Raw genomic sequence first — 11,881 nt, 5'->3', positions numbered from 1 at the left:
TCGTTTTGTCGCTGCGCGCTCCTATTTTCGGCCTCTTTTCAGAAAATCGCGCGGTAGAGGGCGCTTTTTTACAAGTGCCACGCCGCCCGCAACGCAAGCTCCACTCTCAATGTTTCACAAAGATAATGTCAATCATTTTCGATGGTAGCTAGTTCGATTCATCGAAAATCTTTTGGGAAATTTTGCCCGAGACAAAAGGATGATCCATTTCCTTGCAAAAAATCAAAATGCTTAGCGCACGAGGTATTCCCAACCGGTCACCCATGTAAGTACTAACCCCGCCCGTCGTAGTTTGACTTCAGTGATCGGACGAGAACTGGTTTATTCTACGCGGTATGACGCTAAGCGATGGTGTTTCAACAAAGACAATATTTATATTATTTTTTTTAGTGATGACTTCAAAAATTACTGTAATCCAGTGATCATAGAATTAACGGCAGAATGTTTCTGCTCTAACCATAGAAGTAATATCAGTAGAATTTATTATCTTTAGTTTAAAATATCTAAGAAATGGAAAAAAAGATTATTTGCATAGCCAACGCCCATTGAAGGACATAGAAATAATTTCGAATAAGACAAATGATGTTGTCTGAAGTAATAGAGAGAGAACTCGAATTAACAGGGGGTATTTTATTCGGAAGAGAAACCATTGTTTACAGAGGAAGTTACAATGGAAACAATTTTCTTGGTAAAAATTCGAGCGATGAAGAGCCAGATCAAAGAGGGTATTGGCCAGTAGAGCGGTGGATTCTGTCATTAGTTGAAGCTCAAAATCCTGTCAAATTGACTGGCGAAGGGCTCACAAAAGTTCAAGGATATGATTTCTCCTTTCTCGATGCAGTGAATGCTTGCGAAGAGCGATTACTTGGAACTTTCAGGTAGAATTGAAATATTCTTGAAAACTTAACGCGTCTAAGAGATTCTTGGCCTTTGATAAAAGTTCTTGATATCGGAGGAAAATTAACACAGGTATCTTAAATTGTTCAAGAATGTTTCTATAAATGATCACATTAGACAAGTTTCGGAACAAATGAGATACCTCCTATTCCTGCACATATCCACGCTGGCTGCACAAAAGACCGGAACAATCAAATTTCCTGCGGAAAAGCAGAAGCACAGTTCTTTCCATTTATTCCCAAAGATTCTTCGCCAATAACGCGAATGGGCTTCAAGAAAGAAGTTTCAAAGGAGATGCTTTTGGAAGCAATGAACGAATTCGGGAAAAGTGACGCGTTGTACAATCTTATGAACGAATACGAAGTCAAAGAAGGTGAATGCTGGATGGTCAGGCCCGGATTCGTGCACGCTCCGGGACCAGTGTTGACTATAGAAATCCAGAGACCCCAAGACGATTTCAACTTTTTGGGTAAATTTCAAAAACCATGCTCATTAATCAACAATTAAGCCTGGAAACTCGGCGAAAGAATCAATGCTGATCAATTAGTCTCGATGAAAAACGACAATCAGCTTCGTGGGCTTCAGTAAGAGAAGCGTTGAGAAATTATTAAAAAAGAATTAGGAACGTTGAAGAGTTTGTCGACCGCTGTATTGATTGGGAGATGAATGTGGATCCGAAATCGGAAACGATTTGGAAAACAAACAAACGCGTTTTCAAGCACACTGAAAGTTTTGAAATGGTGATTTTGGACCCTTTTCCTTTTATTAATCTTTCAGTCCAAAATATTCCACGACATGTTTGACGGCGAAGAGTGGCTTATAAAGAAGGGTAAAAATCTATATTACGAAAACGACTGTAGCCCTAAAGGAATCGGTGACTTTCATAATTCTTAGTTCATGAATGAATTACTTCATGTAAGTCGACGCTTATCCTCACCCAAAAAAGCTGCTCTTGTCTGGAAAGGATGCGGAACTTTAAATGGCCGCTCAATCTCGAAGAAAATGGAATTTCTTATCACACCAAACTCAAAATTAGAAATCGTCGCAGACAAAGAGTTGAAAATATACCTTTTCTTTCCTATGTTGTCATAAATAAACGAAAATATTTTGTTTTTAAGATTTCGACTACCGATATAAATTGTCCTGCGTTTCTTAAAATAGTCTTTTCTTTCTGAGAGAGAATCATAAGAAAGTCAATGAAGCCTTCACCGGCAGAAGATAACAACAACTTCGCTGTGGATTTACAAAATTATTTCGTTGGCAAAAGACAATGGAAACGAGCTGTATTTATAAAGGCAAAATTTAACTGGACTTTGCTATATTTTTTGTTGTCCTCAGTTTTTGGATACTTTATTGGAGGTTTTTACCAGAAAGTGAATCAACTTCTGCCCAACAACGTGGAAAGCTCGATGACGCTAGAAGCAGTTAGCAAGAGAGTAGGATAAAATTGATTCAATAATCATTTATGATTTCCACTAGGCAAATTTTCTTCTTGCTGATTTTGAGAGAAACATGAACAGCAAGGACATCAGATCTACTTCTTTAGAAGACCATGAAGTTGATTTTTACAAAGAACTCAAGAAGAAGATTCGGGATCTTCGCGCGCATATAGTGAGCTTTCAACCTTTGCCCGAAGAAATCAATGAGTACAAGAAAAAAGCTCGAGAATCTAAGCGAAATACTTTTTCAAAGAATCGATGGATGGGGACACAGATCTGGAAAAATTTATAACGGCATACTCGGTCCGCTGATTGTGAAGATTCCGAGACACCTGGCCGAATCTTTCAAGGATATACCCAACACAGAAGGACTCGCATACTTTGGCTACAACACTGAAGGACTCGTCGGGATTTCCAACGACAATAATCGACTTAAAAATATCCATTTCAAAGTAAGTGAAAAATTTTCGAGAGTAATTAATTAAACAAAGAAATTTTCGGGGAAAATACTTGTTAGCGAGGCGGTTGAGATTCACGAAGCTGCTCTCCTATCAAATCGGGCGGTAACTATCATTGTTCCATTCTATGGAAGAGTTCACACTCTTAGAAGATTTCTTGCCGACTTTGTGAAGTTTGCAGAAAAAGACACGAATCTTTATCTTGTTCTAGGAATGGTTTATATTTTTCTTTGTTGATAAATCGATTATAGAAATAACTTCTTAGTATTTCTTAGTTTAACTTCCTATATTCCTATAAGAGGTTCTATATGCTCACTGAGAAGAACTTTGCGCGAACCTCCTATAGAAATTACTTAGGAAGAAACATTAATTTCCTGTGAATGCATTCATTAGTGAAGAGAAAAAATAACCAAGATAAAAGCGGTCTTAGAATCAGAAATATCCGGCATCAAAAACTATCTTCAAGCTAACATAAAGAAGAATTTATATCCTGCACGAATCAAGACAGTTCTGTGCACAAACAGTAAATTCAAGCGGAGCGATTGCCTCAACAGAGGAATCGACTCTCTCAACAGCGAAAAGGAGTTATTTTTCATCTGCGATGTGGATCTCTATCTCAACGAAACCATTTTTGAACGCATTCGACTCTTTACCGGCAACAATACTGCTTTTTATCCTACATTCTTTAGGTTTGTATTTGAGTATTATTTAGCCATTTTAAACTTAATCTCACAATAAGCCAGTATGAACATAATTCGAAGAATCATGAGCTAACCCAAACTAATGGCTTCTGGAGATATTTTTCATATGGAATGGTTTCAATGACAAAGGACGCATTCCTGAAAACAAATGGCTTCAATGAGCTGATGGAAGGTTGGGGAGGCGAGGACACTGAGTTCGCTACTGAATGCGCGAAGAATAGGGTAATATTTCATTAATTAATCAGCCTAGAATAATTTTTTCGAAGATCATCTTTTTGCGAGCTAACGATCCAGGGCTCTTCCATAAATGGCATTTGAAGAACTGCCGTGAGACAAGTGAAAATCAGCGAGAGAGCTGCATCGTCACGAAAATGAGCAACAAAATGAGCACCGTTGAGTTGACGAAATTATACTTGTTGCCTGATGATCATCCTATCATTATTAAATAAATAGAAAAGTGTAGAAAGCGTTTATTATTTACTCGTGTTATGTTTGATCACTGCAATAAGAATTTTCTCAGTACTTGAGAAAATTACTGAACAGCGGCTCGTCACAAGAGACGCATTCCATGCGCATGCATCTTGCTTTGATGTCGTTTAATAAATATTAGTCTGTTTAGGCACACTATCTTTTCTCTGAGGCGAGGGCGATCAAGAGCCAGTTCTCGCCTCTCGACAACGACTCTAGCATCCGGACGCATTTATAACTTTAAGAGCATAAACAAAGCATTATCACTGTAACTTTTTATTATCAGTGTCTCTGAGATAAGCTTTCCAGGGCGATAAAGACAATATCGCTCTGTCAAGAGATAAATGAACAATGAGAGTCTTCCTAACGACAATCCGCGGCGATGGGATCGCGCGAAGAAGATCGACTGGACGGATTATGGGAAGGTAAAGGAGTCGACGGCCGAAAACTACATCAAGATATTTTCCCGCATATTCACTATTCTAATCCTCTTTGTACTCGTTGTTATCGTCAATATTATGCACTACTCAGCTTTCGCCGATTTTTTACCTCATCTCAGACCGAGTACCCCCTGCTACAGGAACGGAGTCAGCGAATTCCTCGAGTTGTGATTGACATGTAGAGCAACGTTGCGCAGAAAGGCGAGTTCTTCTTTCAAAGGAGCACTCAGTGTTTGCCGCGCTGTCATTCAAGAACAGCCGTGTGCATTCGTGAGAACGCACGCGGGCCAACTGTCCACTAAATTACTCAAACTCCGACATTACAATCGGCTGACTCCTCCTCAGCTCCAACATGACCCTTGCTTTTTATCTGGTACTCATTCCTGAGTTATACGCTGCTATTTATTACTTGTACTTTATCTTTTTCAAAAAAGACGTCCGTCCCAACTTGAGACAATGGATCAACACTTTGCTCTGCGAAGCTTTTTGTGCCATCGGCATCGGCCTTATGGTCTTTTACGTTGGTGGCTCTCTCGACGGCACTGCGTTTGTAGTTTCCTCGCTTTACGTTACTGCAACCCCTCTTGTATTCTCCTTGATGACAAACGACTTGAAATACCGGGGCAAGTGGACAATTTTTGGGCAGCTGGAACGCTGGTTTGAAGTGCGCAACCGCACCGGATACAACTTCGTAGCATTGGTCATCAGGCTAGCCGGCGTTGCTGCTTTTATTGTTGGCTTAGTCTTTCTATCTTCACTCAAGTCGCATCCAACCAATTCTGATGTACCGAGCAGTGCAGCCATTGCCATGGTTCTCGTTATCTGTCTCGTTCTAGTTTCTATAAGATATTGGAGCAACTATGCATCAGTTTGTGCCTTTCGACCAGTTCGCGAAGACGCTTTCAATTGCAAGGGACACAGGAAAGATCATTCAAGTACATAATTAAGCTCTCAAAGAAATAACTTGAGCAAATGATTGAAATCAAAAAAGGTTCAATGCTAAAAATTCAAATATACAGGAAAATTTAAAAACAGAAGGCGCAGCATGGTGTGGAGTCTCCGGAGTGGCCATACGCATCGCGTTATTTTTGAGTAAGTGCGGATCAACGCAAGTGTTTGCTTTGGTATTTTTTTACTTGATACGGAAAACGTAAGTTTTTCATGTCGCGATCTTGGTAAACAAGAGTTACGCAGGAACATGTTTGCTCGAATGTAGACAAATAGCTCTAAGTGCGGATAATTGCGTGTATTTCCAATTTATAGGTGTTTTAATAGCTGATTTTAGGTATTTATGCTGGGGTGATAGTGTCTGCCGGAAGTTCGCCCTTCGAAGAATTGAAAACGGATGAATGCAATCTCGTATGCAGTGAACTTAGTTGTGAGCTGACTCTGAACGAGGCAATATTCCGTATCGCAATCACCACTCCTTTGTTGAGCTACTTCTCGAAAACTGCTGTCCGAATCAACAGCCAAATGCTCGGATCGTATTTACCTAATCTTGTGGGCCTTATCTCTGCCTTTTGTATCCTTGCACATAGAGAAAACAGCTGGGAAATGGTTGTACCCTTTCTCTTTGGAATCTTTCAGTTTTTCGTCTTGACGACACATCTCCTTGATGATGATTATCTGATTTACCCACTGGAGAGGAAAGTATTCGACTTTGCATCTTACACTCCTCTCTTCACGAATACCATGTTGATGTTGAATAGAAAAGTGGTTGAGGTGGAGGAAGAAGTGAAAAATATCCTCCTAAAAGACGCCGAAGAAAACAGCCATTTCATCATTTCAAAATGTCAAAAACTTTTGGTGGAGTTAAGGACAAAGTGGACACACTTGGAAGGCGGAAGACGCAGGATGCGGGCGAGTTCGGCCAAAGCAACATGAAACGCTTTTCCTATGACAAGTCTTATCGGTGGAGCAGCGGTCAACGGGTGCCTCTGATTTACGTCTGCACGACGTTATGGCACGAAGAGGACTTTGAAATGGCGACAATGTTGAGATCAGTAATCAAACTCATAAAACATAGAAATGCAAAGGAGAAAAGGGCCCAGAGAGCGCAGGACAACGAAGACGCCAAGGTCGAGCTCGAGATTAATTTTTATAGTACCTATACTAATTATAGAACTCATTCATCTGAGCAAATAGAATACAGGACTATTCTGTAGTTAGATGAAAATCACACGACAATTTTCAACCTCCTAAAAGCATGATTATTTCAACATGGAAGTTCATATTTTCTTTGACAATGTGTTTGACGACAATGATATCATATTCGAAAGGGACACAGTAAAAGTACTGAACAAATGGGTTTGCCAATTTCTCGACGAATTAGAAAAAGCATTGTCTCTTTTTGGACTGATGAAAAAAGATAGAGACTCAAATGATACTATTCTGCAGCGTGGAAGGGTTGTTCTCACTCCTTACGGGTCACGTGTAAACAAAACCTCCTTATCAAACTATGACGACAATAAAGAGCTGTCAAAATAAAACTGTAGGAATCGCATTTGTTTACCCGTGAGTAGAGGTAGACTGGAGTACGACATTGAGGGCACACAGTTCGTAGTTCATCTCAAAGATGCGGAAAAGGTACAACGAGGCAAACGATGGAGTCAAGGTCGAGTTCAAATCGATTTCAATTTCTCTTAAAAGTTAGAGGATATTAAAAATTGAACATTAAAAAAGTTATGTATCTCTACTACCTTATCGGCTGGAAAATTGATGCCACTGATGAAATGGAAATCTCCGGCGCATATGAAAAGCTAGAAAAAGATAAGTGTTTCATTCTTGCGCTCGATGGTGACGTGGACTTTGACCCTCCTGCTCTTGAAATAGTCCTGAATCGACTGAAAAGAAACGATCACGTGGCAGCTTGCTGTAGTCAAATCCATCCGATGGGTTCTAGCTGGCTAGTAATGTATCAAAGATTTGAATATGCAGTTGGACATTGGCTACAAAAGACGACTGAGCACGTTCTAGGCTGTGTACTGTGTTCGCCTGGTTGTTTTTCGTTGGTTAGAATCAGTCATCTGGCGAGGCCGAACGTGATGGCAATGTACAAGTCTTTGGCAAGTACACCACTGGAAAAGTTGCAGTTTGACCAAGGCGAGGATCGATGGGTAAGGCCTCTCTGAGGGCTACTAAATAAATTTTAAGCTATGCACGCTTATGCTTACATCTGGTGGTAGAATTGAGTTCGAAGCATCGGCGCATTGCAACACATTTGCTCCTGAAGATTTACCAACGTTTTACAAACAGGTAACCCTGGTTACTTCAGAAAAACACTAAGACGGCAGAGTACTTGACCATTACTACCATGGAGTTGAGCTCTAAGTGGAGATAGGAGAATCTGAGCGTCTTAGGCCCCGTAAGACGCTCGATCTGGGCGCGCCTAAATCTGCGCCAAAACCTGGAGTTCGCCTTCTCGATTCTATGATTGGCTGAATCCCTTCATTTTCGCAGAAATGATTTTCGAGATTCTTCTGAAGCGCCCAACACGCGCTAAGGAAAATTTCTAGACTTCCCTGCGAGTGATCTTCGCGGGAAACGGGAAAGGGGACCCGGAGGCTTTCTCCACTTAGAGCTCAACTCTATGGTAGTTCATTATCATACTCTTGAAAACACTTACTTTCGCATTATTTCCGCATTAGTTCCTACTTCAGACTGTCTGCCGGCATTCTTATCGGAGCAAGTTCCTACTTAAGGATATAAGCTATGAATTCGAACTTTTGTAGCGCCTAAATGGGACGTAGGATCATTTTCACTTCAAAAGTAATCCTACCTAAAAATGCGCGTAAAACTCAAATCTGGTATTTTTAAAAAATTTTTTATAGAAAATTTTTCTTTTAGAGCGTTTTCAAATCTTACGATCGCGATTCCTCGAAATTTTTCCACTAAATCGGTCGAGTTTTTTCGATGAATAACTTCTCTTAACCCTTATCTATAAAATTGACGGATCAGTTTTCCCTAATTCCGACCGAAACCGATTTTAGAGCCATTTCCATGAGGCTTACCCAGCGCGTGAATAGTGTAAAAAGCGGCGCGCTGGGCACTCGGACTCTCGGCTCCTCTTTTCCGTGAGAGTGGCGCGGTTGAGCGGAGCGCTTTGATTGGTTGCACGCGAAAAAGCACAAAAAGAAGAAAAACACGAGCAAAAAAGAGGAAAACGCTAGAATGAAAATTCGAGAGAGTTTTGAAATAAAAGCCCGTCAATTTTCTAGCTTAACATCATCGATATAAAAAACACGGTTTAGTTTTAGCGATTTAATGGAAAATTTTCGAGAAATCGAGATCGTAAGATTTGAAATCGCTCTAAAGGGAAAATTTTCTTCGAAAATTTTTTTAAAGTACAAGATTTGAGTTATGCGTGCATTTTTAGGTAGGATTGCTTTTGAAATGAAAATGATCCTACGTCGCATTTAGGCGCTACGAAAGCTCAAATTCATAGCTTATATCCTTAAGACTGTTTGCAGTCATTTTAGTGATACTTCGTAGATAAGTCTGAAATTTTAGAGGCGGCGATGGGGTCCTTCAACCACGGCAAATGTCTGGCAGCTAATCTTGAATCAATTTGACGCTCGCAAAAATAATCCATATATCTCGCTTCCATATGTGCTCTACCATCTCTTTATGCTGATGTTTTCTATAATTGGCGTTTCCACAACAATGATGATGGTGGCTGAAGCGTTTTATATTGCGTTAGGATACAACTTGGACAAGGGTTTCTGCTATCTCATCGTTATGGCGCCGGTAGTAATTTTCTGCATCGCTTGCTACTTGAGTGGCAATGGAGACTTACAGATCAAGCTTGCAAGCTGGCTCTCCCTGATGTTCAGTTTCCTTATGTTGATTGTTTTGATTGGAATCATCATGGAAGGCGTCAATTGTCCTTTTAGCCCTTCGTTTTTATTCTTTGTTGGCTTAGCAGCTGTACATATTGTCGCTGGATTGCTTCATTTTGATGTGAAATCTCTCTTCTGTGGGGTAGTTTACTTTCTCTTTATTCCCTCTTGCTTTATCTTCCTTCAAATTTACTCTATTGCCAACCTGAACGATTTCTCCTGGGGAACACGCCAGGCGCCATCAAAGGCAGCAGCTAGTGACAATAGGAGTTTCTTTCAAAAAATAATGGGCGCTGAAATCAAGGAAGAGGACCCAGTCGACCCGGTTCAAAAAGACGGATATGGCTGTCATTGTAATCTGTGTCCGACAATTGTTCCAGCAAAAAATACTAAATTCTACGCGCATAGTGATGACAATAAACCAAAGGTAGTTACAAGTGAGTTTCAGTCACAAGTTTGTGACAACGACTTTATACCCGATGCACCGGATCGCATTTCCATCGAAGAAATTCCACCTGACACTCAAGAACTTGCGTACATGATCGAAGATGAGTTTGATGAACAATTCTTACAAGAAAATATTATGAAGGAGTCTTATTACGGCGGAGAAACTGTGCACGAGCTTAAGAAAAGTGAGTTCACTCAATGGACGAAACTGATGACAAACTGCGAGAACAACACAAGTCAAAGATTGAAAATGAATCCTGAGCAGCCTTCGGATCCAAAGATGAGTTTTTCTTACGGCTGGTTGTACAACAGAGAGATTGAATCTTTCAAACGCGAAGGCAAATTCGTAAATGAATCGGAGAGGATGAAGCTTGAGAAAGCAAAACGAATAAAGACGGAAAAAGATTATTTGGGATGGGTCGTTTCTAACAAATCGCCAATTAATGATAACTGCACAGTACACGTTCTTTCAAACCCGGAATATATCTTCTGGAGGGATATGGTTGACCCCACAGATGGATACATCGGACTTAAATCAAATGGAGAAAAATATGAAGAACTCGTGGAGAATGAGAAACAACTTGTCAAGGATGTCAATGAGTTTCGAGCTGAAAAATATGGTCTTTATCTTTTCATCAATACTGTCTGGGTCGTTATCTCAACAATTGTTCTGAAATACTCCGCTGAGCTTCTACAGATTCCGATTAAAGTCCCGAATATTGCCAAGTGCGATAATGAAGTAGAGTCAGAAGGTTCATTTGGTATTCTCTTCGATGGAAATTTTTCAAGAGATTACATCGAAAATTATAATGGAGGTAAGGATGACGACTGGGCTGAGATAAAGTTACAACCTCTTTCTCTCTTCTTTTTGGCATTTTACGTCATTCTTATTATTGCGCAGTTTATCTGCATGCTCTGGTAAGATATTTTGTGTGTGTCTGTCCGTAATCCTTTTTTAAGGCATCGTGTGTCAACGTACTATCATTTCGTAGCAGATGTTGATATAAGTATGCAACGAAGAGAAATTGAACGAAAAAAACGGGCAGCATTGGAGGCCAGTTTAACAGCAGAAGGAGAAAAAATTGAAGACATAGACAAGACGGTATCAGAGAGAAAGCTGGAGGAAATCAACAGGGCGTTCTTAGACGACGAAGGTCCAGGGCCTGATTCTGATCCAGGAGCGGGTTTGAAGTTGTTAATGTGGGTCAATTACATGACTTTGATTTAGGCGGGAATATGCACGCTAAACAAAGACGAAAGTCAACCATTAGGTTTGAAAATGTGTCGTCAGACGATGACGACGATGATAACGACGAGGGTGATCGGGTGGAGATCATCCAACCAACAGAAGACGACATCCGAAAAATGATCGAGCGACGGCAAGAACGCCGTAAATCTAGCATCTTCCACGGGGAAGGCAGTATTCTTTTCGCCGCGTCAAAAGTTATCGATATTTCCTTTCTTGGTCTAACAAAATGTTTGTAGGAACAATCAAGGTTTCAGCAAAGCAGACTCAACAGCCCAATGCTCCAGAAAATTAGACAGAAATCAAGCGCTAACATGTGAGTTGAATTGAACAAAACAAGGTGATTTTTTTATTCAAGATACGGTAAGAGTCCACTTTCCGTCCAGACATCTTATGGAGACGACGACGTATTCTCCGAAGCAGGCGACTTTATCAATAAAGAACACTCTCCTATTGAACCAGCTGCTCGTCCTTCGAGTGAAAAGTAATGGATTTATTGTTACCGTAATAACCCAATAAATAGCTCGTCGACTGTCAGCAACGGCCAGGAGAAGAAATTTCTCAAGAACTACATGAGAATTTCATACACAACGACGAACAAGATCGATTTGACAGATATAACTGAGTCAGATGCAGACGATAGTTCTTATGGCTCTCAACATTCCGGAGAGGCAAGCAACGGGTCAGAAACAAATACTCCTCGTGGTGTCGGTTTCGCTTTTCCTCAAGCAACTATACCTGAGCCTCAACAAATTCCACAAACTCAGCCTCCTCTCTTGTATGCCAAAAACCCAAGAATACAGCAGCTAAGAAGTAGAAGTCCTTTCCCAAGTGTGGACTGCTAAATGTATAATAAACTGTATAAACTGTATATACTGTACATTCTGCCATATTAAAACATCTAGCAATTATAATCTCGACTATGATACTCTGCTATGATTAGCTAA

The 11,881-nt window shown here is 40.3% G+C and overlaps 4 protein-coding genes and 1 pseudogene across 5 annotated transcripts in view; 3 read left to right on the top strand and 2 right to left on the bottom strand.

Moving 5' to 3' along the window:
- LOC145706789 (uncharacterized) overlaps positions 1-1,052 on the bottom strand; it is a 33,447-nt gene extending 32,395 nt beyond the window's left edge. The window contains exon 1 of the mRNA XM_081784234.1: positions 1,040-1,052. The gene's annotated coding sequence lies outside the window, so the exon portion shown is untranslated. The remainder of the gene's footprint in view (positions 1-1,039) is intronic.
- The window catches only part of LOC145706788 (uncharacterized), a 50,042-nt gene that overhangs the window by 1,126 nt on the left and 37,035 nt on the right, over positions 1-11,881 (top strand). The gene's annotated exons all lie outside the window — the stretch shown is intronic.
- Positions 37-1,984, top strand: LOC145706793 (uncharacterized). The gene is made up of 6 exons (XM_081784238.1): positions 37-878; positions 918-969; positions 1,015-1,366; positions 1,406-1,481; positions 1,520-1,637; positions 1,675-1,984. The coding sequence occupies exons 1-6, from the start codon at positions 580-582 to the stop codon at positions 1,789-1,791; spliced, it is 1,014 nt and encodes a 337-aa protein (XP_081640364.1). The 5' UTR covers positions 37-579; the 3' UTR covers positions 1,792-1,984.
- On the bottom strand, positions 229-347 carry LOC145710683 (5S ribosomal RNA; annotated as a pseudogene).
- LOC145706909 (chitin synthase chs-2-like) lies at positions 6,612-11,834 on the top strand. The gene is made up of 10 exons (XM_081784367.1): positions 6,612-6,829; positions 6,926-7,017; positions 7,086-7,519; positions 7,557-7,658; positions 8,913-10,606; positions 10,649-10,872; positions 10,917-11,131; positions 11,174-11,250; positions 11,293-11,418; positions 11,458-11,834. Exons 1-10 carry the CDS (start codon positions 6,624-6,626, stop codon positions 11,777-11,779), a joined length of 3,492 nt encoding a protein of 1,163 aa, XP_081640493.1. The 5' UTR covers positions 6,612-6,623; the 3' UTR covers positions 11,780-11,834.

Source organism: Oikopleura dioica, chromosome XSR (genome assembly GCF_907165135.1).
Source record: "Oikopleura dioica chromosome XSR, OKI2018_I68_1.0, whole genome shotgun sequence".
Classification (NCBI taxonomy): Eukaryota; Metazoa; Chordata; class Appendicularia; order Copelata; family Oikopleuridae; genus Oikopleura; species Oikopleura dioica.
Note: the sequence above shows the minus strand (reverse complement) of the source record. Positions and strands in the feature narration are given on the sequence as shown.

Excerpts from the sequence above, each read along its gene's own strand:
- LOC145706793 (XM_081784238.1), top strand. The coding sequence starts at position 580 with ATGATGTTGTCTGAAGTAATAGAGAGAGAACTCGAATTAACAGGGGGT. Across the intron at positions 1,367-1,405 it reads AGACGATTTCAACTTTTTGG|CCTGGAAACTCGGCGAAAGA; the intron begins GTAAATTTCAAA and ends TCAACAATTAAG. Across the intron at positions 1,482-1,519 it reads AATCAGCTTCGTGGGCTTCA|GAACGTTGAAGAGTTTGTCG; the intron begins GTAAGAGAAGCG and ends AAAAAGAATTAG.
- LOC145706909 (XM_081784367.1), top strand. The coding sequence starts at position 6,624 with ATGGAAGTTCATATTTTCTTTGACAATGTGTTTGACGACAATGATATC. Across the intron at positions 7,520-7,556 it reads ACCAAGGCGAGGATCGATGG|CTATGCACGCTTATGCTTAC; the intron begins GTAAGGCCTCTC and ends ATAAATTTTAAG. Across the intron at positions 10,873-10,916 it reads TGATTCTGATCCAGGAGCGG|GCGGGAATATGCACGCTAAA; the intron begins GTTTGAAGTTGT and ends ACTTTGATTTAG.